Source organism: Palaemon carinicauda, chromosome 41 (genome assembly GCF_036898095.1).
Source record: "Palaemon carinicauda isolate YSFRI2023 chromosome 41, ASM3689809v2, whole genome shotgun sequence".
Taxonomy (NCBI): domain Eukaryota; kingdom Metazoa; phylum Arthropoda; class Malacostraca; order Decapoda; family Palaemonidae; genus Palaemon; species Palaemon carinicauda.
Genome location: NC_090765.1, coordinates 58,506,027 through 58,529,432, shown reverse-complemented (window position 1 = coordinate 58,529,432; position 23,406 = coordinate 58,506,027). Strand labels below are relative to the sequence as shown.

General features: G+C 43.7%; 1 protein-coding gene across 1 annotated transcript in view; it reads left to right on the top strand.

Annotated features, from left to right (window-relative positions):
- Pgant1 (Polypeptide N-Acetylgalactosaminyltransferase 1) overlaps nucleotides 1–23,406 on the top strand; it is an 84,034-nt gene that overhangs the window by 38,400 nt on the left and 22,228 nt on the right. The window contains exons 5-6 of the mRNA XM_068364775.1: nucleotides 8,346–8,531; nucleotides 10,027–10,161. Coding sequence (XP_068220876.1) covers nucleotides 8,346–8,531; nucleotides 10,027–10,161 — 321 coding nt within the window. The remainder of the gene's footprint in view (nucleotides 1–8,345; nucleotides 8,532–10,026; nucleotides 10,162–23,406) is intronic.

Genomic DNA, 23,406 nt, shown 5'->3' with positions numbered 1-23,406 from the left:
GTGGCTCAAGACATATGAGACAGGCGGCTTCTTCGATGTTGGTTGCATCGGGCTGCCGGGTTCTTGTTATATCAAGGCCCGCCTTGTTGCCTGCCCGACAGGCATTGCCCTCTTCCGCCGGCGCTGGGAAGCTTCGCCGTTGGGGTCTTGTTTGGTTTGATTTTGGAGTTTTCCTTCTCCTAGCTTTTGCCTATCTTAAAATAAAGAAGAAGGCCTATAGGGGTCCAGTCTTGGTCTGGTCTCTCAGAACTGGCCTTAGCAGTATGGTTGAGCCTGCCAGGGTGGATAAACTACCCCACCGCCATTGCCCAGCCCATCATTGAGACACTCAAGCCCCTCTACTGCAGCAAAGTGCTGGACCATCAGAGGGGAAGGGTCAGTACAGCATATGCATTATCCAGTTCTTTGACTACGGTCTACCCCAAAGCCAGAGCAAAGTCTTTAAGAAAGAAGGCAATCGTGCTTATCTCATATAGATGGAAAAATAAGCTTATTGATAGAAGATGATGAAGGTTTAGTGAGGTGAATAGAATTTCAATAGTAAGATATATAATTTGAATACTTACTGTGGTTCACCTAATCCCCCACCTCAATGATTAGTGATGTCAAAATGTTTTTCAAGTTTGAGGTCCATTTTAAATAGGAAGCATATCCATTATTATTATTATAATCATTATATTATTATTTTAATCATTATTATTATTTTTTCAATATTAATCTTACCCGATGATCATGTAGCTGTCAACTCTGTTGCCCGACAGAAAAATCTAAGGTCGGGATACGCCAGCGATCGCTATACAGGTGGGGGTGTACATCAACAGCGCCATCTGTCGAGCAGGTACTCAGGTACTTCTTGTCAACAAGAACTCAATTTTTCCTCTGTCGTGCCACCGGCAAGACCTACTTGGATACGCTGTTGTTTCTGGAGTTGTTTTTCACGATTTTGGTGATGTATTCGCTCTAGATTTTAGCTTTCGCTATTCAGGAACTATTATCATTAGCTTATCAAGCTTTTTGATTAGATTTGGATTAATTGTTAATGAACTTTGCTAGATTTTGGATTTCCCCCTTGGCTAATTCAAGAATTCAAGATGTCTGACCATTCTCAAGTCCCTAAGTACAGGCAGTGTAGCGTTAGGGCTTGTTCTAGGCGTCTTCCGAAGGCCTCCATAGATCCTCACACCGTTTGTTCCAATTGTAGGGGTAAATCCTGTCAATTGGAAGATCGATGTGAGGAATGCGCTGGGCTTTCGGAATTCGATTTTAACGAATTCCTAAAGAATGCACGTAGGCTAGAGCAGGATAGGATCAGGAGGAGTTCTTCTCGCTCGTTTGATTTTTCCTCTCCCCATGCCCCTCAACCTACTCTTTCCCCTGTAGTGGTGACTCCCGAACCTGCTACTAGTGCTCAACCCTCCTTGGCGGACATGATGCGTGCCATTCAGGCTCTTGGTGACAGAGTTGAGTCATTAGCTAATGACCGGAATCAACTTTTGGCCGATGTCAAAGAGTTGAAAGCGAAAAGTGCAGTGGGAAGTGTAGTGAGTGCAAGTGAGGTGAAAAGTGTCAGTGTCAGTGTTGCGCATGAGGGTACATCTGTTCGTGCCAGTCGTCCTCCCAGTCCGGGACCTCTTGCAAGCTCCCAAGCCCAGGGGAGAAGCAATGTCGAAGGACCAAAGGGTTCGACAGGCCTTGATCAGCGTACGGATGTACCCTCAGTGGTTGCGGACGTATCTGTCAGAGATCGTCCCATCCACAAACAGACGAGTGAGCCCACTCATTCCTCGTCTGTGGAAGAAGTTTCTAGGAAGAAACGTTGGACCAAGGTCTCACGACCTCTCAAGCGTAAGGTCCCTTCCGAGCGAGTCCAACGGCCCAGGTGTAGCCACTGGGTCAGTTCGGACTCGCCGCAGTCTTCCGAAGACTGCACACCTCCCAAGAGAGGTAGAGTGGTTCCGCAGCAGGCAACTACTCCGTCTGTTGCCGTACCAACCACGGTAGACCCTAAGTGGTCCATGCTGCAGACTATGCAGTCTCAGCTTGCTTCCTTCATGCAGGAGTATCGTGCTGAGAAGGTTGACACTGCACCTGTTAACCTACAACCTGCCACGGTTGTGCGCTCAGCAGATACTGCGGCTGCCTGCTCCCACACTCCACCTGTGAGAGCTCCACCACCGATGCGCAGTCGACCCTGCCAGACGCATGTTCATGCTGCACCCTCCATTGACATGCGTGAGCTACCGCATCAGCAGTGGGAAGGTGCTGTCAAGCTGCCGTGTTTTGACGCAATGCGGCATGCTCCGCAACCCACGGCAGTCCCTCCCACGCACCAGCACTCCGCTTTTGTTGTTGCCAGCTCGCAGACTGACCAGCAGCGGCATGATGTTGGATCCGGTGCAGCTACGCATGCACCCGTGCTGCCGGATTCAGCCGTTCAGCTTTCTGCTCCACCTTTGCCACTTCCTCCTCAGCATTCGGATGATGGAGTATCTGATGACGACGAAGCTGCGCATTTGGACGATCCGCACTCCGACTTAGAAGAACCCAAGTCTACGCCTCCCTCCTTAGACTTTAGGAAAGTCCTTGCCCTGTTCAGGGAGTTGTATCCGGAACAGTTTGTGTCTGCAACCCCGCGCTCACCTCCCTCCGAGTTCGCTTTAGGCATGCAGTCAGCAGCTCCTGCCTTCACGAAACTCGTACTTGCACGCTCATCCAAGAGAGCTTTGAGGGTAATGGGAGAGTGGTTGCAGTCCAAGAAGCAACTGGGAAAGACTGCTTTCATCTTTCCGCCTACCAAGCTTGCTTCCAAATCTAGCGTCTGGTATGCCACGGGAGAGGAACCCGGCTTGGGAGTTCCTGCCTCTGCCCAGGGCGACTTCTCAAGTCTGGTTGACTCTCCCCGCAGGCTGGCTATGAGACGATCTAAGATTTGCTGGTCCTTTTCTGACATGGATCATCTGTTGAAGGGAGTTTTTCGTGCTTTTGAGATCTTCAACTTCCTCGACTGGTGTTTGGGAGCGTTAAGCAGAAAGACTTCCCCTTCGGATAAGGACTCTGCCATGCTTATCATGTCTAGCATGGACAAAGCCATTCGGGATGGGTCTGGTGAGCTTGCGGCTTCGTACATGTCTGGAGTGCTTAAGAAGAGAGATCATCTTTGCTCCTTCTTGTCTGCGGGGATCACTCCATGCCAGAAGTCGGAGTTGATGTTTGCTCCGCTTTCCAAGTGTCTCTTTCCGGAAGAGCTGATCAAGGGGATTGCTGCCTCGTTGATCCAGAAGGATACCCATGACCTGGTGGCGTCTTCCGCACGTAAGGTCAAAGCTTTACCTTCCGTGCCTAGACCTAGGATGGACACACCAGCGTCTAGGTTCATCCCGCCCTTTCGTGGCAGAACCTCCAGCAGAGGAGGTACCCGTGCCGACAGTCATCGTGGCAAAACGAAGAAGGGTTCCAAGTCCTCAAAAGGCAGAATCTGACTGCCTACCTCTCCAGACAGCAGTGGGAGCCAGGCTCAAGAACTACTGGCGGGCTTGGGAGAGCAGAGGTGCAGACGCTCAGTCTGTGAAGTTGCTAAGGGAGGGGTACAGGATTCCGTTCTGGCGCAGTCCCCCTCTAGCAACTACTCCCATCAACCTCTCTCCCAACTACAAGGAGGAGGACAAGAGGCTAGCTTTGCAACAAGAGGTGTCTCTCTTGCTACAAAAGGGAGCGGTAGTCATAGTCCGGGACCATCAATCCCCGGGCTTCTACAACCGTCTCTTCCTGGTAGCGAAGAAGACAGGAGGGTGGAGACCGGTGCTGGACGTCAGTGCTCTCAATGCTTTTGTCACCAAGCAGACGTTCACAATGGAGACGACGAAGTCGGTGCTAGCATCGGTCAGGAAGGAAGACTGGATGGTCTCGTTGGACCTAAAAGACGCGTACTTTCATGTCCCCGTCCATCCAGACTCCCAACCTTTCCTAAGGTTCGTCTTTGGAAAGGTCGTGTACCAGTTCCAAGCCCTGTGCTTTGGCCTAAGCACGGCACCTCTTGTGTTTACCAAACTGATGAGGAATATTGCCAAATTCCTTCACTTGGCAGACATCAGAGCCTCCCTCTATTTGGACGACTGGCTTTTAAGAGCTCCGTCAAGTCGTCGCTGTCTGGAGAATCTCAGATGGACTATGGATCTGACCAAGGAATTGGGTCTCCTGGTCAATATAGAGAAGTCCCAACTCGTCCCATCCCAAACCATTGTCTATCTAGGTATGGAGAATCAGAGTCGAGCTTTTCGGGCTTTTCCGTCGGCCCCCAGGATCAGTCAAGCCCAAGAATGCATCCAGAGCATGCTGAGAAGGAACCGATGTTCAGTCAGGCAGTGGATGAGTCTAACAGGGACACTGTCATCGCTGGCCCAGTTCATCGAGTTAGGGAGACTCCACCTCCGCCCCCTTCAGTATCATCTAGCTGCTCACTGGAGAAAGGACATGACGCTAGAAGCGGTCTCAGTTCCTATATCCGAAGAGATGAGGTCTGCACTGACGTGGTGGAAGAACAGCATTCTTCTCAAGGAAGGTCTACCGTTGGCTGTTCAGACCCCCGACCACCTTCTCTTCTCGGACGCATCGGACACGGGCTGGGGTGCGACACTGGACGGACGGGAATGCTCGGGCACGTGGAATCAGGAGCAAAGAACACTTCACATCAACTGCAAGGAGCTATTGGCAGTTCATCTGGCCTTGAGAAACTTCAAGTCCCTCCTTCTAGGCAAGGTGGTGGAGGTGAACTCCGACAACACTACAGCCTTGGCGTACATCTCCAAGCAAGGAGGGACTCATTCGAGGAAGTTGTTCGAGATCGCAAGGGACCTCCTCACCTGGTCAAGAGATCGAAAGATTTCGCTGGTGACGAGGTTCATTCAAGGCGACATGAATGTCATGGCAGATCGCCTCAGCCGGAAGGGTCAGGTCATCCCCACAGAGTGGACCCTTCACAAGAATGTTTGCAGCAGACTATGGGCCCTGTGGGGTCAGCCCACCATAGATCTATTCGCTACCTCGATGACCAAGAGGCTCCCGATTTATTGTTCACCGATTCCGAACCCAGCAGCAGTTCACGTAGATGCCTTTCTTCTGGATTGGTCCCATCTAGACCTGTATGCGTTCCCTCCGTTCAAGATTGTCAACAAGGTACTGCAGAAGTTCGCCTCTCACGAAGGGACACGGTTGACGTTGGTTGCTCCCCTCTGGCCCGCGAGAGAATGGTTCACCGAGGTACTGCAATGGCTAGTGGACGTTCCCAGGACTCTTCCTCTAAGAGTGGACCTTCTGCGTCAGCCGCACGTAAAGAAGGTACACCCAAGCCTCCACGCTCTTCGTCTGACTGCCTTCAGACTATCGAAAGACTCTCAAGAGCTAGAGGCTTTTCGAAGGAGGCAGCCAGAGCGATTGCCAGAGCAAGGAGGACATCCACTCTCAAGGTCTACCAGTCAAAATGGGAAGTCTTCCGAAGCTGGTGCAAGGCGAATGCAGTTTCCTCAACCAGTACCTCTGTAACGCAGATAGCTGACTTCCTTTTACATCTAAGGAATGTAAGATCCCTATCAGCTCCTACGATCAAAGGTTACAGAAGCATGTTGGCAGCAGTCTTCCGCCACAGAGGCTTAGATCTTTCCACCAACAAAGATCTACAGGACCTCCTTAAGTCTTTTGAGACCTCAAAGGAGCGTCGGTTAGCCACACCAGGCTGGAACCTAGACGTGGTTTTAAGGTTCCTGATGTCAGCAAGGTTCGAACCGCTTCAATCAGCCTCTTTTAAGGATCTCACATTAAAGACTCTTTTCCTCGTTTGCTTAGCAATAGCTAAAAGAGTCAGTGAGATTCACGCCTTCAGCAGGAACATAGGTTTTACATCTGAAACGGCTACATGTTCCTTGCAGCTTGGTTTTTTAGCTAAAAACGAGCTTCCTTCTCGTCCTTGGCCCAAGTCGTTCGAGATCCCAAGCCTGTCCAACTTGGTTGGTAACGAACAGGAGAGAGTACTTTGCCCAGTAAGAGCTCTTAAGTACTATTTAAGACGTACAAAGCCATTACGAGGACAATCAGAAGCTTTATGGTGTTCTATCAAGAAACCTGCTTTACCGATGTCTAAGAACGCAGTTTCTTATTACATCAGGCTTTTGATTAGAGAGGCCCATTCTCATCTGAAGGAAGAAGACCATGCTTTGCTGAAGGTAAGGACACATGAAGTTAGAGCTGTCGCTACTTCAGTGGCCTTCAAGCAGAACCGTTCTCTGCAGAGTGTAATGGATGCAACCTATTGGAGAAGCAAGTCAGTGTTCGCATCATTTTACCTTAAAGATGTCCAGTCTCTTTACGAGAACTGCTACACCCTGGGACCATTCGTAGCAGCGAGTGCAGTAGTAGGTGAGGGCTCAACCACTACATTCCCATAATCCCATAACCTTTTTTAATCTTTCTCTTGAAATACTTTTTATTGTTGTTTTTTGGGTTGTACGGAAGGCTAAGAAGCCTTCCGCATCCTGGTTGATTTGGCGGGTGGTCAAATTCTTTCTTGAGAAGCGCCTAGATTAGAGGTTGTGATGAGGTCCTTTAGTATGGGTTGCAGCCCTTCATACTTCAGCACCTAGGAGTCGCTCAGCATCCTAAGAGGATCGCTAGGCTCAGTAAGGAAGACGTACTTAAAAAGGCAGAGTAATGGTTCAAGTCGACTTCCTTACCAGGTACTTATTTATTTTATGTTTGTTATTTTGAATAACTGCTAAAATGAAATACGGGATACTTAGCTTCTAATGTTAACATGTATGCTGGTCTCCACCCACCCCCCTGGGTGTGAATCAGCTACATGATCATCGGGTAAGATTAATATTGAAAAATGTTATTTTCCTTAGTAAAATAAATTTTTGAATATACTTACCCGATGATCATGAATTTAAGGACCCTCCCTTCCTCCCCATAGAGAACCAGGGGACCGAGGAGAAAATTGAGTTCTTGTTGACAAGAAGTACCTGAGTACCTGCTCGACAGATGGCGCTGTTGATGTACACCCCCACCTGTATAGCGATCGCTGGCGTATCCCGACCTTAGATTTTTCTGTCGGGCAACAGAGTTGACAGCTACATGATCATCGGGTAAGTATATTCAAAAATTTATTTTACTAAGGAAAATAACACATTTTTTTTTTCCCCTCTATCACAGTCTTTTCAACTGGGTGGTATTTATAGTGCAGGGTTCCAGGTTGCATCCTGCCCCCTTAGGAGTCCATCACTTTTCTTATTATGTGCACCGTTTCTAGGATCACACTCTTCTACATGAGTCCTGGAGCTACTTCTACTTGCCTTTTCAGGGATCTTGGGATCATGCCTAGTGCTCCTATGATTATGGGTATAATTTTCACTGGCATATCCCATATCCTTCTTATTTCTATTTTCAGGTCTTGATACTTATCCATTTTTTCCCTCTCTTTTTCTCTAACACTGGAGTCCCATGGTACTGCGACATCAATGAGTGTTACTTTCTTCGTGATTTGGTCAGTCAACATCACGTCTGGTCTATTATTATTATTATTGTTATTATTATTATTGCTTGCTAAATTTAAAATAAAAACCAAAAAAAAAAGGAAGAGAAATGAGATAAAATAGTGTGCCCAAGTGTGCCCTCAAACAAGAGAACTCTACCCCACGACAGTGGAAAACCATGGTACAGAGGCTATGGCACTACCCAAGACTAGAGAACAATGGTTTGATTTTGGAGTGCCCTAGAAGAGCTACTTACCATGATGAGACTTTACCATGATCATGGAAGGCCATAGAGGGCATGATTAACCATAACATATTGGGGAGAGGGGAAAAGAAAGTGAGGGAGAGTAGGTATTATTTTAATTTTCTAATGATAGACATCGAAAATTGAGAGCTTCGGTGAGGAAGCTTGGCGAACGACATAAGTATTGAAGTAATAAATTTTATTATTCAAATAACATTTTTCAGTTGTGGTTTGGCAAAATCTGGTGTCATTTCATTTAAATGCTCCTGGAGGGCATAGCTTTTCCATTTGTTGATAAATGATTTTTAAGTAAATTAATTTTTTCTATTCATGTAATCTTCCTCTTTAAAAGTTATGAACAAAATAATATTTCTTTCAGTGAATGGTATTGCATTGTCATGAATATAAAACCAGTAAAACAATTATAGATTGGCTTTAAAGCTGTTTTCATTCTGTGATAAATTTTCAAAAACATTTTCATAATTATTCGTATGAAATCTCATCAGGTATTGGAATTGCATTCAGTCATAGTCAGTGTCTTATTTTATTACTGTAATATTAATGCTATTTTTATTTCAAAGGTTTGGATGTGCGGTGGAACCCTTGAGACTATCCCCTGTTCCCGTGTTGGGCACATTTTCCGCTCTTTCCATCCATATACATTCCCTGGCAATAAAGATACTCATGGACTCAACACTGCCAGATTGGCTGAAACATGGATGGATGGATATAAAAGACTCTTCTACCTTTATAGACCTGAATTAGAGGTATGGATTGGATTATTGCGAGTGATGTACATTTTCAATTTTCTGTATCTTTACCAAGGCACTTCCCCTGAAGGGACAAAAGGGGACCTTTTCTCTCTCAGTTCTTCCCAGCCTGACAAGGGATTCTGCTGAGTTTTTCAATTGTGAAAAAATAATTTTTGTCATAAAATGTCAGAGAGGTTTTGCAGAAGAGGTGTTAAGGTCATAATAAGTATATGCCGGTTAGTTCACTTGATAATGTATGCCGTGGATGTAAAATATTTAAATATAATTATCATTTGGGCAACATTATATGGTTAGAATTAAGAGGCACTGCCAGTGACTAAAGTTTACTCTTTTGAGAAGTTTTCTAGACATAGCCAGCTTACCGGACCTTTATTCTCTCGATTTATGAAGTAGTTGCATGTTCTTGTCCATATTTGTATGTTTGTAAATCTCAGAATACATTTATCATTAGCACAGATTATTTTAAAAATGGTAGATGCGGAGGTATCTTTTGTTTTGTAAGTCCCAAAATGCATTAATCATTAGCACATATTTTTTTAAATGGTAGATGTAGAGGTATCTTAACTATTACAGTAGTTCATTGTGCAGAAAAACTGGTTTGGTGGTAGTGCGGTGCATCAAAAAGCAACGTCTAAGACTTCGTAAGTTCTCCAAACAAAATAGCGCCAACTAATATGTTGTTTATATGAATAAGATGAAATCTTTTGCATACTGATTTTTTAGATGTTCAGGCTCAGGACTACCCTATAAGTAGAGTCTTTTCTCATCAAATTATATAATCATAACTGTATTTCATGTTGTTGCATTAATGATATCAATATTATATACATGCCTCCTGTTACCCTGTAAGAGAAAAACATGAGATGAGCTAATGGCCAAACTGGCAAGCAAGTGACACGCTCTGCCATTCAAATATGATGCAACCGAACAGATTTAACAAAGTTTTATCGGAATAATTAATAAAGAAAACATTTACCGTAAGGGAATCATACTCTTCCTTCACACTCTTTTTACGATTAAATGATTGTAAGTAGGTCGAGGACATTGGCTCCTATTAGCTATTCCAAACTGCACCCTCTCTCACCAGGGTATGACTTCACCTCTCCCCCCTCTACCCAAGGGACGGGGAAAGACTATAGTCATACTTCTTGCAATGCCTCTGAGCGTGATTTATATATTTATACACATAGCGTGACACTTGCTCTTTATTATATAGGTGAAATGGTACAGTACTGTAATCAGAGAAGGGTTAGAATGAGCTAATTCAAGAAATTTGTCTAGTATTCCAGCTTTCTGAGCGAATAGACCCCTAACAATAGCACTAAAATGGGGTAGTTCCTCCTTTTGTACAAGCTTAGAAGAATATGATACTTTAGGATCATTTGTATCTACACTATTCTATATGTTAGCAATGCATTATAATAAATTATTACCACCTGTAATATACTATGCAGTAATTCACAATTTACTTCATTTTAATGTCTTTCAGCATGCTGACTGGGGTGACGTAAGTGAAAGAAAAGAACTGAGAAACAGACTTCACTGTAAGAGCTTCAAGTGGTACCTTGATAATATTTATCCACAGAAATTTATTCTTGATGAGGATGTACTGGCTTATGGACGAGTGAGTATAAGCTGTCTTTTTTTTCATCTATCCAGTTACTTAAAATGATATAACTGAGTTGAAAATTACAGATAGAGATATACCAATTAATTTCTTTCTCATTGCAGTTTTGATATGTTAGAATATTTTAAAATAGTGTTGTAAATGTTTGAAATATCAAATGATATTCATAATTGTAGAATATTTGATTGCTCTTATAATTTTCTCTCAAAATGTATTCTAAAGCTGGTTCCCAAGAAAAGCTTCAAATGCATTCTAAGGGGGAAGGAATTGCCTTTGCTAGAATGATGCACTCGAGGCACAAGGGGTGCTCTTTAGTGGAAAGGGTTAAATAAACTTTATTTTGCACATGGTGGAGGTTTCTACTGAATACTATGAATGCCATGATGTAATCATAATACATAAGGTCCTCAACTTACAAACTTATAGGTTTCAAAATGTTTAAGTCGAATTGTTTGCAAGTTAAAGTTTTTTTAAATTTTGTCCTAATGTAGGCCTAACCTGACTTCCATACCTATGATTTCTAGCTACAAAAGTCAGAAAATAGTCCTATTCAATAAATATCCGGCTATTGCAAATGTTTTTCTTACAGTATTAAATGATCTGATATTGTTTTTTTTTACAATATTTCTTTTTCTTATTACTGTAAACAAACTTTAATACAGTATCTGAGGTTTATGATTTCAGTAGGATATTTTTTTGTATCTCCAAACGTTTGAAAGTTGAGGACCAAAATTAATTCTAGAATATAGATTCATTAGAGTGAGCATGAAAATTGGTAGAGCTCAGCATTAAAGTCAGATGTTGGAAATGGGACATAATACGAAGAAATAATTGCGAGTCTTCTGACAAGCTCTTGTTATACAAGAAATGAGCTTTGGGTAAGTCATACATAGTAGTTTGTGCATTGCGTAATCTTCTATAGCTGGATATTCATTTCTGGCCTAGTGTATCAATAATTTGAAGTCACTGAAAATATTTCCCATGGAAAAAAATGGGTATTTTTATTTAAAAGCTTAATAGTATACTTACAAAGCCTTCTAGCCAATAATATTTTGAAAACTAATAAACAAAATGAATGTAGCAGAGGCCAAATAATTTCCCTATACTGCAAGTAGCCCCTTTTCGTTTTCTTTTCTCCAATAGATTTGAATGTTCCTTAAGAAATGCCTAGACAATGATGAATTGTCCTTAGGAGAAACTTAGATTCATTTCTGAGAGATTAAAAAAGGGATTAAAAAGTTATGTAAAGGAAATTAAAAGATGTATCTTATAAACTTATGTCCACATAAATTAGGAGAATATGACACCATGGGCGTGTGTTCGTAGATAGATATTTCAAGTAAGACTTCTTACATGAAATATTTAATAGTATCGAAAATTTAGCTTCTTAAATTAGGTGTAAAATATATAGAAATATAGATGCTGATTCACAAAATTGTGGAATTTTGTTCATTTGCATAACACAGTAACTATTATAGTACTATATTAAGAATAATGCATATAGATTTGTTTGAAGGGTTTATACAGTTTCCTTACAATCCATGTCTTTATAATGATATTCTGCTGTGCATAAGAATCTGCTAGAGCTTCTAAACACTTCATGAATAGCTAATGATTTTATATGTGTAAGGTCATTTTCTGTCTGTGTATCATGCTTACTGGTCTGTATCAACTTCTACAAAGTGTTCATGCAATGTTCAGCACACACTTCATAGCCAGATGTTCAAGAGACAAGAGTTTTCTTTTTATTCTTGTGATTACATTATTCCCCCTTTAATATTATTATTATTAAATGCTAAGCTACAACCCTAGTTGGAAAAGCAGGATGCTATAAGCCTAGGGGCCCCAACTGGGAAAATAACCCATTGAGGAAAGGAAACAAGGAAAAATAAAATATTTTAAGAACAGTAACAACATTAAAATAAATTTTTCAATATTAAACTTACCCGATAATCATGTAGCTGTCAACTCCGTTGCCCGACAGAATTCTATGGAGGGATACGCCAGCTATCACAATACTAGAAGGGGGTGTACTTACCAGCGCCACCTGTGGCCAGGTACTCAATCATTTGTTGTTGACACCTCCTCAATTATTCCTCTGTCGTGCTTCCGGCTAGACGTTCTGGGATACGCTTATGGTCTTCGAGTTTATTCACGGATATTTGGTGAAGTATTCTCTCAGATTAACGGCTGTCGCTTTACTGGAATCCTTCTTATATTAGCTAGATAGCTTTTATATAATACTGATATAACGGTTAACGAATTTTGCTTGTTTTTGGATCACCCTTTGGCTAACTCTTTGAAACAAGATGTCTGACGTTTCGCAAGCCCCCTCCCATAGACGGTGTAGGTCTTGCAATAGGCGTATTCCGAAGGCCTCGGTAGATCCTCACACCGCTTGTTCTGACTGTAGGGACAGGCCCTGTCTATTAGAAAATCGATGTGAGGAATGCGCCGGACTTTCGGAATTGGAATTTGTCCGTCTTTTAAAATATTCATCTAAGTTAGAGAGAGGTAGAGTTAGGAGAAGTTCTTCTCACTCTTCTATGTTTTCCTCACCTCATGATCCCCTACCTTTTCCTACCCCTGTAGTGGCTACCCCCGAACCTACTGTGTGCCCTCCGCCTGATATGTCAGTTGTTTTGCGTGCTATTCAGGCTTTAGGCGATAAAGTAGAATCAGTGGTAAGTGACCATAAGTCTCTGATGGCCGAAGTTAAAGAGCTGAAGGTCAAGAGTGCAGTGGGTGGAATTAGTGCCAGTGCTGTGACGAGTGCTAGTGTCGGTGCAGTGCCAAGTGCTAGTGGTGCCAGTGTGGTGCGTGAGGATTTTTCTGTGCGAGCCAGTCGTCCTCCCAGTCCGGGACCTCTTGCAAGCTCCCATGCCCAGGGGAGAAGCAATGTCGAAGGGCTTAAGGGTTCGACAGGCCTTGTTAGGCGCACAGAACTATCCTCGGTGGTTGCGGGCGTGTCTTCCTTAGACCGTCACTCCCACCTGCAGACGATTGAGCCCGTCTTATTCTCGTCCGCTGATCAACTAGCAGGGAAGAAACGTTGGTCTCAGGTCTCGAGACCGCTTAAACGTAGAGTCCAGTCCGCGAGTGCTCAGCCAGGTTGCAGTCATTGGCTCAGCTCTGACTCGCCTCAGTCATCTGTCGACTGTACTCCGCCCAAGAGGAGTAAGGTTCTGCCAAAACAGAGCCCGACTGTGACTTTACCTCAGTCTGTTATCGTTTCTGCCGATCCCAAGTGGACCCTGCTTCAGTCCATGCAAGCTCAGCTTTCGGACTTGATGCGTGAGTGTCGGGCTGAGAGTGTTGCACCTCCTCCTCCGCCTACACTCCCTCCGCCTGTGCTCGCTCCGCCTGTGCTCGCCCCGCCTGCACTTGCTCCGCCTGGTCGCAGCACCATCTGCCAGGCGTACGATGTTGAGCCACTTTCGGAGTTCGCTGTTCCCAGTGGTGTTCAGCCTCAGCCTTCTTTAAGGCAACCCTTGCTTTGGGATCAGGAGAGTTATTCCACTCTTCCTCCGCCTCCCCTTGCTGCTCCACCAGTGGTGCAACTCTCGGTTGGGGTACAACAACCTCTCCCCTCCGTGAGTCTGTCTGCTCAGCCATCGCTGCAGCGAGCTCAACCCTCCTCAAGGCAAGCTCCTCTACACCCTGGACTTGCGCCTCAGGAGCCTCAGCTTGCGAGAACTTTACCTTGTTCTGCGCAGCCTCAACCTCATCATGCTCCGCTCATCTCACAGGAACAGGAACGGACTACTCCGCCTCCGTCCTCCGCTCAGCTTGTGCAATCCTTGGGTTCAACCTCTCTTGCTAGGAGTCAACCTCCTTCACCCATGCGCCTGCCTTCTGCTTCGTCTGTTGTTCAGCCTTTGCAGTCTGAGCCTCAGGTTTTCCCTCAACAGTTACTGGAAGAGGAAACCTCTGTTATTGTTCCTACCCGTTCTGACTCTGCGGTTCAGCATTCTGGTCCGATCGCTTCGCTACCCTCTGCTGATGAGGTGTCGGATGATGAGGAGGCACACCTTGATCCCTCATCAGACGTGGACGAATCTAAGCTTTCTCCATTGTCGATTGATTTTCGTAAGGTCTTGGCTCTACTCAGGGAGATTTACCCAGACCACTTCGTCTCTGCTATTCCCCGCTCTCCTCCATCTGAGTTTTCGCTGGGCGTACAACAAGCTAAGTCCAACTATACTAAGCTTGTCCTAGCTAGATCCTCCAAGAGGGCTTTAAGGATCTTAGGGGAGTGGCTGCAGTCTAAACAACACCTTGGCAAGACTTCCTTCATGTTCCCTCCAACGAAGCTCGCTTCGAAAGGTTGCGTTTGGTATGCCACAGGGGAAGCACCAGGCTTAGGAGTACCTGCCTCTGCCCAGGCTGACTTCTCAAGTCTGGTGGACTCGCCTCGGAGAACTGCTATGAGACGCTCGAAGGTTTGTTGGACCTTCTCAGACCTGGATCATTTTCTGAAAGGGTTGTTCAGAGCATTTGAAATGTTCAACTTTCTCGACTGGTGCCTGGGAGCCCTCAGCAAGAAAACCTCTCCTGCGGACAAAGATTCTGCCATGCTAATAATGTCCTGCATGGATAAGGCCATCAGAGATGGATCGGGTGAGCTAGCGTCGTTATTTGTATCAGGGGTGTTGAAGAAAAGGGAACAACTGTGTACCTTCCTTTCCGCCAGCATTACACCTTGCCAACGGTCACAACTCCTTTTTGCTCCACTCTCAAAGTTCCTCTTTCCCGAGGAGCTAGTTAAGGACTTGTCGGCTGCCCTGATACAAAAGGACACGCACGATCTTGTAGCCTCATCGGCTCGTAAGTCTAAGGTTGCCACCTCAGTCCCCAAGACTTATCGCTCCCCAGTGGCTGATACCCCGGCTACTAGGTTCATACCGCCCTTTCGTGGTAGAGCCCCCAGCCGAGGAAGCTCCCGTCCAGACTCTCACAGGAGCAAGTCTAGGAAAGGATCCAGGACATCTAAGGGAAAGAACTGACTCTCAGATTCTCCAGACAACAGTAGGAGCCAGACTCAAGATCTTCTGGCGAGCCTGGGAGAAGAGAGGTGCAGACGCACAGTCTGTCAGTTGGCTGAGGTACGGTTACAGGATTCCATTCTGCCTCAAACCACCTCTGACCACATCGCCCATCAACCTCTCTCCCAACTACAAAGAAGAGGACAAGAGGCTAGCATTGCAACAGGAGGTGTCGCTACTTGTGCAGAAGAAGGCAGTGGTTATAGTCCGGGACCATCAATCCCCGGGCTTCTACAACCGTCTCTTTCTTGTGGCCAAGAAGACAGGAGGTTGGAGACCGGTGCTGGACGTCAGCTCTCTCAACGAGTATGTCACCAAGCAGACGTTCACGATGGAGACGACCAAGTCGGTCTTAGCAGCGGTCAGACAGGAGGACTGGATGGTCTCGTTGGACTTGAAAGATGCATACTTTCACGTTCCCATTCATCCAGACTCCCAACCTTTCCTGAGATTCGTTTTCGGAAAGGTTGTCTATCAGTTCCAAGCCCTGTGTTTTGGCCTAAGCACAGCTCCTATGGTCTTTACTCATCTGATGAGGAATGTAGCGAAATTCCTACACTTATCGAACATCAGAGCCTCCCTCTACCTAGACGACTGGCTGTTGAGAGCCTCCACGAGTCGTCGTTGTCTGGAGAACCTCAATTGGACTTTAGACTTAATCAGAGACCTAGGTCTATTAGTCAATATAGAGAAATCTCAACTCATTCCCTCCCAATCCATTGTGTACCTGGGAATGGAGATTCAGAGTCAGGATTTTCGGGCTTTTCCATCGGCCCCCAGGATAAACCAAGCCCTAGAGTGCATCATGAGCATGCTGAAGAGGAGCAATTGCTCAGTGAGACAGTGGATGAGTCTCACAGGGACCCTCTCATCACTGGCCCTGTTTGTCGAGCTAGGAAGACTCCACCTCCGCCCTCTTCAATTCCATCTTGCTGCTCATTGGGACAAGGGCTCGACTCTAGAAGCAGTCTCTATCCCTATCAACCAAGAGATGAAGACCACTCTCCGGTGGTGGAAGCACAATCTCCTTCTCAAGGAGGGTCTATCATTGGCCATCCAGACCCCCAATCTTCATCTCTTCTCAGATGCATCGGACTCGGGCTGGGGTGCGACCTTGGACGGACGGGAATGCTCAGGAGTATGGAACAAGGAACAAGGATTACTCCACATCAACTGCAAGGAACTGTTAGCAGTTCATCTAGCCCTGTTGAACTTCAAGTCCCTCCTGCTAGGCAAAGTGGTGGAGGTGAATTCAGACAACACCACAGCCTTGGCTTACATCTCCAAGCAAGGAGGGACCCATTCGAGGAGCCTTTACGAGATCGCAAGGGACCTCCTCATTTGGTCAAGAGGTCTAAACCTCACTCTGGTCACGAGGTTCATCCAGGGCGATATGAATGTTTCAGCGGATCGCCTCAGCAGAAGGAATCAGGTCATTTCCACGGAATGGACCCTCCACAAGAGTGTGTGCAACAGACTTTGGACCTTGTGGGGTCAACCTACCATAGATCTGTTTGCCACCTCCATAACCAAGAGACTTCCGCTTTATTGTTCCCCTGTTCCAGACCCTGCAGCGGTTCATGTGGATGCTTTTCTTCTGAACTGGTCCCATCTCGACCTGTACGCATTCCCTCCGTTCAAGATAATAAACAAAGTTCTGCAGAAATTCGTCTCGCACGAAGGGACACGGCTGACGCTGGTTGCTCCCCTTTGGCCTGCAAGAGAATGGTACACAGAGGTACTTCAATGGCTAGTCGACTTCCCCAGGACTCTACCTCTAAGAGTGGACCTTCTACGTCAACCACACGTAGACAGGTTGCATCCAAACCTCCACGCTCTTCGGCTGACTGCCTTCAGACTGTCGAAAGATTCGCTAGAGCTAGAGGCTTTTCGAAGGAGGCAGCCAGTGCGATTGCCAGAGCTAGAAGAGTTTCCACTCGTAGAGTCTACCAGTCTAAGTGGGAGGTCTTCCGAAGCTGGTGTAGAGCCAATTCAATATCCTCTACCAATACCTCTGTGATCCAAATAGCTGACTTCCTTCTACATCTTAGGAATGAGAGATCCCTTTCAACACCTACGATTAAAGGATATAGGAGCATGTTGGCCTCAGTTCTCCGCCACAGGGGTTTGGACCTGTCTTCCAACAAGGACCTTCAAGACATTCTCAAGTCTTTTGAGACGTCTAAAGAACGTCGTCTTTCCACTCCAGGCTGGAATCTAGACGTAGTCTTAAGGTTCCTTATGACATCTAGGTTCGAACCTCTCCAGTCAGCTTCCTTCAAGGATCTTACCCTCAAGACTGCTTTTCTCGTTTGCCTTGCAACAGCTAAGAGAGTCAGTGAGGTTCATGCCTTCAGCAAGAACTTTGGTTTCACAACCGAATCTGCAACATGTTCTTTTCAGCTTGGATTCCTAGCAAAGAACGAGCTTCCTTCACGTCCTTGGCCTAGATCGTTCGAAATACCTAGCCTCTCCAACATGGTAGGTAACGAACTAGAGAGAGTTCTTTGCCCTGTCAGAGCTCTCAAATATTATCTGAAGAGGTCTAAACCTATTCGAGGACAGTCAGAAGCCTTATGGTGTGCCATCAAGAAACCCTCGAGACCCATGTCCAAGAATGGGCTTTCGTACTATATAAGGCTTCTGATCAGAGAAGCACATTCTCACTTAAAGGAGGAAGACCTTGCATTGCTGAAGGTAAGGACCCACGAAGTAAGAGCTGTAGCTACTTCGTTGGCCTTTAATAAAAACCGTTCTCTGCAGAGCATAATGGATGCAACCTATTGGAGGAGCAAGTCAGTGTTTGCATCATTTTATCTGAAAGATGTCCAGTCTCTTTACGAGAACTGCTACACCCTGGGACCATTCGTAGCAGCGAGTGCAGTAGTAGGTGAGGGCTCAGCCACTACATTCCCTTAATCCCATAACCTTTTTTAACCTTTCTCTTGAATACTTTTATTGTTGTTTTTTATGGTTGTTACGGTAGGCTAAGAAGCCTTCCGCATCCTTGGATTTGGCGGGTGGTCTATTCATTCTTGAGAAGCGCCTGGGTTAAAGGTTTGGTAGAGGTCCTTTAGTAGGGGTTGCAACCCCGTGTACTTTGGCACCTTTGGGTTGATTCAGCCTCCAAGAGGAACGCTGCGCTCAGTAAGGAAGACGAACTTTAAATAAAGAGGCAGAGTAACGGTTCTATTCGACTTCCTTACCAGGTACTTATTATTTCATTGTTATTTGAGATAACTGTTATATGAAATATGGGATACTTAGCTATCCTTTAATCTTGTACACTGGTTTTCACCCACCTCCCTGGGTGTGAATCAGCTACATGATTATCGGGTAAGTTTAATATTGAAAAATGTTATTTTTATTAATAAAATAAATTTTTGAATATACTTACCCGATAATCATGATTTAATCGACCCTCCCTTTCCTCCCCAGAGAGAACCAGTGGACCGAGGAATAATTGAGGAGGTGTCAACAACAAATGATTGAGTACCTGGCCACAGGTGGCGCTGGTAAGTACACCCCCTTCTAGTATTGTGATAGCTGGCGTATCCCTCCATAGAATTCTGTCGGGCAACGGAGTTGACAGCTACATGATTATCGGGTAAGTATATTCAAAAATTTATTTTATTAATAAAAATAACATATTTCCTATATAAACATTAAAAACTTTAACAAAACAAGAGGAAGAGAAACCAGATAGACCAGTGTGCCCGAGAATGTACCCTCAAGCAAGAGAACTCTAACCCAAGACAGTGGAAGACCATGGTAGAGAGGCTATAGCACTACCGAAGAGGCTTGCAAAAGGAAAGCCTCCTAGAGTCTTCTTAATGTATCCATATCCCTTCAGCATGCAAATTCAGAATGCAGATAAGTCAATTAAATTTTTATAGAACTAGTAACTTACTGTACTTACAGAAATCTCTTGAGAGAAATTCCGTAAATATAAATCTTGCAGGAAGACAGGAAAACAGAAGTTCTTTAGTTTTAGTTGTCTTCCAGTGTATTTTCCTTTTCTCAAGTTTAGTTGGTCACATGGTGTATTTACTTCTTTGTTTTATTGTTTCATTGGCCTAATGTAATTTCTATTTTAGCCTCCTAACTTTCTCTGAAACTCACAAGTTACTCTTCAAGATGAATGAATTTTAGGTATTACTTTATTCTCACTGTTTTTGCACGGGTTGCTTAGTTTAAACCACTGTCCTCTACAATATTTTACTGTATATCTATCTTTTTAGTTACTCTTTCTTTTATTGCAAAGTGTGGGGGTCTTCAACGGCTCATAGTAATTCAGATGCAATTGGATTGATGGGTTTGCTATGAGCAAATTAAGTTTTTGATAACAAACATATTTTTTAAATTAAACCCACCATTCATGTTGTAGGGATCCCACTCTTACCTCTTCGTTCTTACAGTTTTATCTGCGTGATAGAATGAGCCGAATACTTAACTTTGACCAGTGTTCCACAGGTGTACTGTTAATCTACTATCTCCATTATTAAAACTTTGGAATTTACTGGTATGGGAATGTTTAAGACTGCAATTTGGGCTCATTTTGAGTAACTGGTTTGCGTGAAATTTTATCATCATTTCCTACGCCGATTAACGCAAAAGGCCTCGGTTAGATTTTGCGAATCATCTCTATCTTGAGCTTTTAAATCAATACTTCTCCATTCATCATCTACTTCACGCTTCATAGTCCTTAGGCATGTAGGGCTTGGTCTTCCAACTCTTCTAGTGCCTTGTGGAGCCCAGTTGAAAGTTTGGTGAATAATCTCTCTTGGAGAGTGCAAAGAACATGTCCAAATCATCTCCATCTACCCATCACTATGATATCATCCACATATGGCACTTGAGTAATCTCTCTTATAGTTTCATTTCTAATCCTGTCCTGTCATTTAACTCCCAATATTCTTCTGAGGGCTTTGAAATTTATTATCATAAATTTCTTCCATAGAAATAAAAAAGTTGACTCCAATACTGGCGGTACACAAACTAATACTCCATCTGAAAAGTTTCCTCCTGAACATTGCATATGTAAAAGGGCAGTAAAAAAGGGAATTACTAGAATTTGAGTTAAATCAGAACAGTAAAACCTGATTAAAACTTTTTATAATGTTTTGAGGATGGTTATTGTGCAGTAGGACAGAAGATCACCTTTACATTACTTTCATAAATTTTTTTTTTTAAATACCGTTAACACATGCAGCCTGGTTTTATAAAATATTTATGAATATAGAGTAGAATTATTTGATCTTGCTTTTCCTTCTCTTCAATACTGATATATCATCATGCATATCAGTCAGTCGGTGCATTTATTAGCATGAAATACTGTTCAGCTTATGTTGAGTTTTGCTCCATTTAAGTATAGTAATGATAGCATGATTATGGTAGTGAAGATTATCGTATCTGCATGGACTTTTATCATTATTTACTTTTAGTACTCTTTTTATATGGAATCTTATTACTGTATTGGACAATGTCATTCAGGTGTTTTTATATTATAATTGACTAAAATACTTTGAACATCATGATACCAATCATATCTTTATATTTATTACTGAGAATATATTCTATTCGTATTATTCAAATCATGATGAATTTAGTGTCCAAGACAGATGATAAGGTTCTGATGTATCCATCGTGTTAGATATATTTGAAATACTGTAAGTGAAATGACCGACACCCATGACTGTACATTGACTTCACATTCTTGATTTCTTTCAGGCAGTTAACTGTATGTTGTGATGTACTGTATGGTATTTACTTTTTGTTTCTGTTATGATTTTGTTTCAATACTCTCCTCGTTATGCACTAAACTACATACTCTAAAGATAGAAAAGGCTAATATCTTCTGAGCTGTCTTGTTAAGATGTATTTATGTAGCTGGGAAGGACCTTTAGTTTAGGAGGTACTGTACCAAATTTCCTTTTTGTAATTACACTTACACATTCCAATACTCATCTTCCAGTTTGCTCCCAGCCATCAAATTTATTACTCAAATATATCTTCAATTATAAGTATTTCCTAGTACAAAAATACTCTTAATTATTTTTCATCTAATTAAAGATATTGAGAAGAACCTGTCAAGCAAGTTTTGGAGTTGAATGTACAGTACAATGATTTTTGACGACATACACAATATTTTTCATGACACAAGTTCTATGTCCTGCATGTTTAATTGTTTGTCTACGTAGGTACTGTATAGTAGTGTTGATATAATGACAGTGATAATATAATGTATTTTTTAGTCTAATAAGTCTCAGCACTTTCTGAAGATTGATGAAAACTACTTTTGAAATAATATGATCGCTTTTGGTTAGTTGACCGATGTGGTTGTTATGTCTATGCGTAAACCATAATATTGTCACTGTTGTTAGGTGACTGATGTGGTTGTTATGTCTTTGTGAACCAGAATATTGTCACTGTCGTTATAGTTGTATACTGTACTGTGTCTTTCTATGTACACATTTGTCTCTGTACCCTTTGTCCTTGGAGTTCAGCGTTATTGTTGGTGTTTGGGATTACAGTACATTGTCCTTTCAGAATTCCTAGAATTTACATAATCCAGAATCAAATACTATATGGAGATTAGATGTTTATATTGGTTTATATATATTTTATGAATTCTAAACTTTCTAACTTTAAAAATTATACATTAATTTTGGTTTTATGATAGCTTTTCTTTATTTCTGAGAGCTAAATTATGTACAGATTTATCGTATGAAATAGACTTTTTCCTGAAATGAGAAATTCAGAAAAGTGTATTGTTCATACTCATATACAAATCCTTTGTCCTTTAAAATAGGAAATGTCTTCAGCTGTGCTGGAAAGATCATTCAATTCAATAACGAGGTAGTTAACAAGGAGTGTGTGCGGGTGAGTAGCCCTCTCCACCTGCCTGTAGAAGACTTTACGCTTGTATTTAGATGCAATGAGTGCAGACATACAGTACTGTTGTTATACGTTTAGTTGAATGGTGATATCGGCTTTATGTGTAATAATGGAATGAAGCAGGATTGCAAGTACATATAGGACAACTCTTTGATTTTGATAGATCCAATCACCACTTAAGGGCTTAATTGTTACATTTATCCTCTTTGTTACCGAGTATAGATGTAGATCATGGCCTCCCTTAAGCAGGCATTTGTGTTGAGGACTGAGGAGGTTAAGTCTTCCCCAGTTTTATTCTTAGCCCATGAACATTTAGCAGTTTGCTCTCCTCTTTGATTTTTCTGTTCGCTGAATCTGCGTATATGCCCCTGGCTTAGATCCTGGGAGGATGCTTCGGGAATAGGGAGAACTCATATCTACATCGGGGAGGTTTTCAGATTTTATAGAGTGTGAGGTGATCACCGCACTCTAACATGTGCTTGAAGTTCTTTCATGGCAGGTATGCCCTTGATGTCTTTAGAAGGAGTGGGTAACTAAGGGTACTTAGCCCCAATAGCCCCAGTGGGGATGCCAGTGATTCAGCGATGACTCCAGGTCAGTGACTTCGGTACCAATGACCTCAGTTGGGATCTCTGTATGCCCTAGTGCCTGTCATCCCTTCTCCTGTTGCTCCTGCCCTTTGTCTATGACTGGGGCTTTTGACTCCCTCCTGCTCTGTGCCAGTGACCTCAGAACCTATGTCTGTGTTGCAGGTACCAATGACTCTGCCTACTGCTACCGCTCTGACAGTGTTCCCCAGCATTTTGGTTCGCATTGGAGCAACCAGTGCTGTTTCTCCCATTGCGGAAACTTCGTCGTCAATGGTCGCTCAGACCGTGACGACTCTACTTGCAGAGCCTGAGGTGAGGGTCGGTAAGAGGATAAAATGTGTACTTACTACTTCCTCTTTGATTTAGTCTTCTTTGTCTGCATCCTCTTTGACTTCCTACTATTCTGAAACTTCGTAGCAGAAGTAGTCAAGGGTTCCAGGTAGACCAGTTGTAACAGTAATGAGAGGGATCCTTACGACGCCACCTCTCTTTCGTGGTGGTGGATGACACTCGAGTGGCAGAACCCTTGGGGCCATGACCACATGTCACGTAACCCTAGCCCTGTGCTTTGTCCCCTCGGGGTCATGACCTCATGTCGTGTCCCCGTGCAATAGCCTACTGGGGTTCTGGTGATGTGACCTTTGCCACAGCACCTTATTTCTTCCATGGGAGCTCTTTCTCACCTTCTTACTTGAATGGTGGTCTGCCTC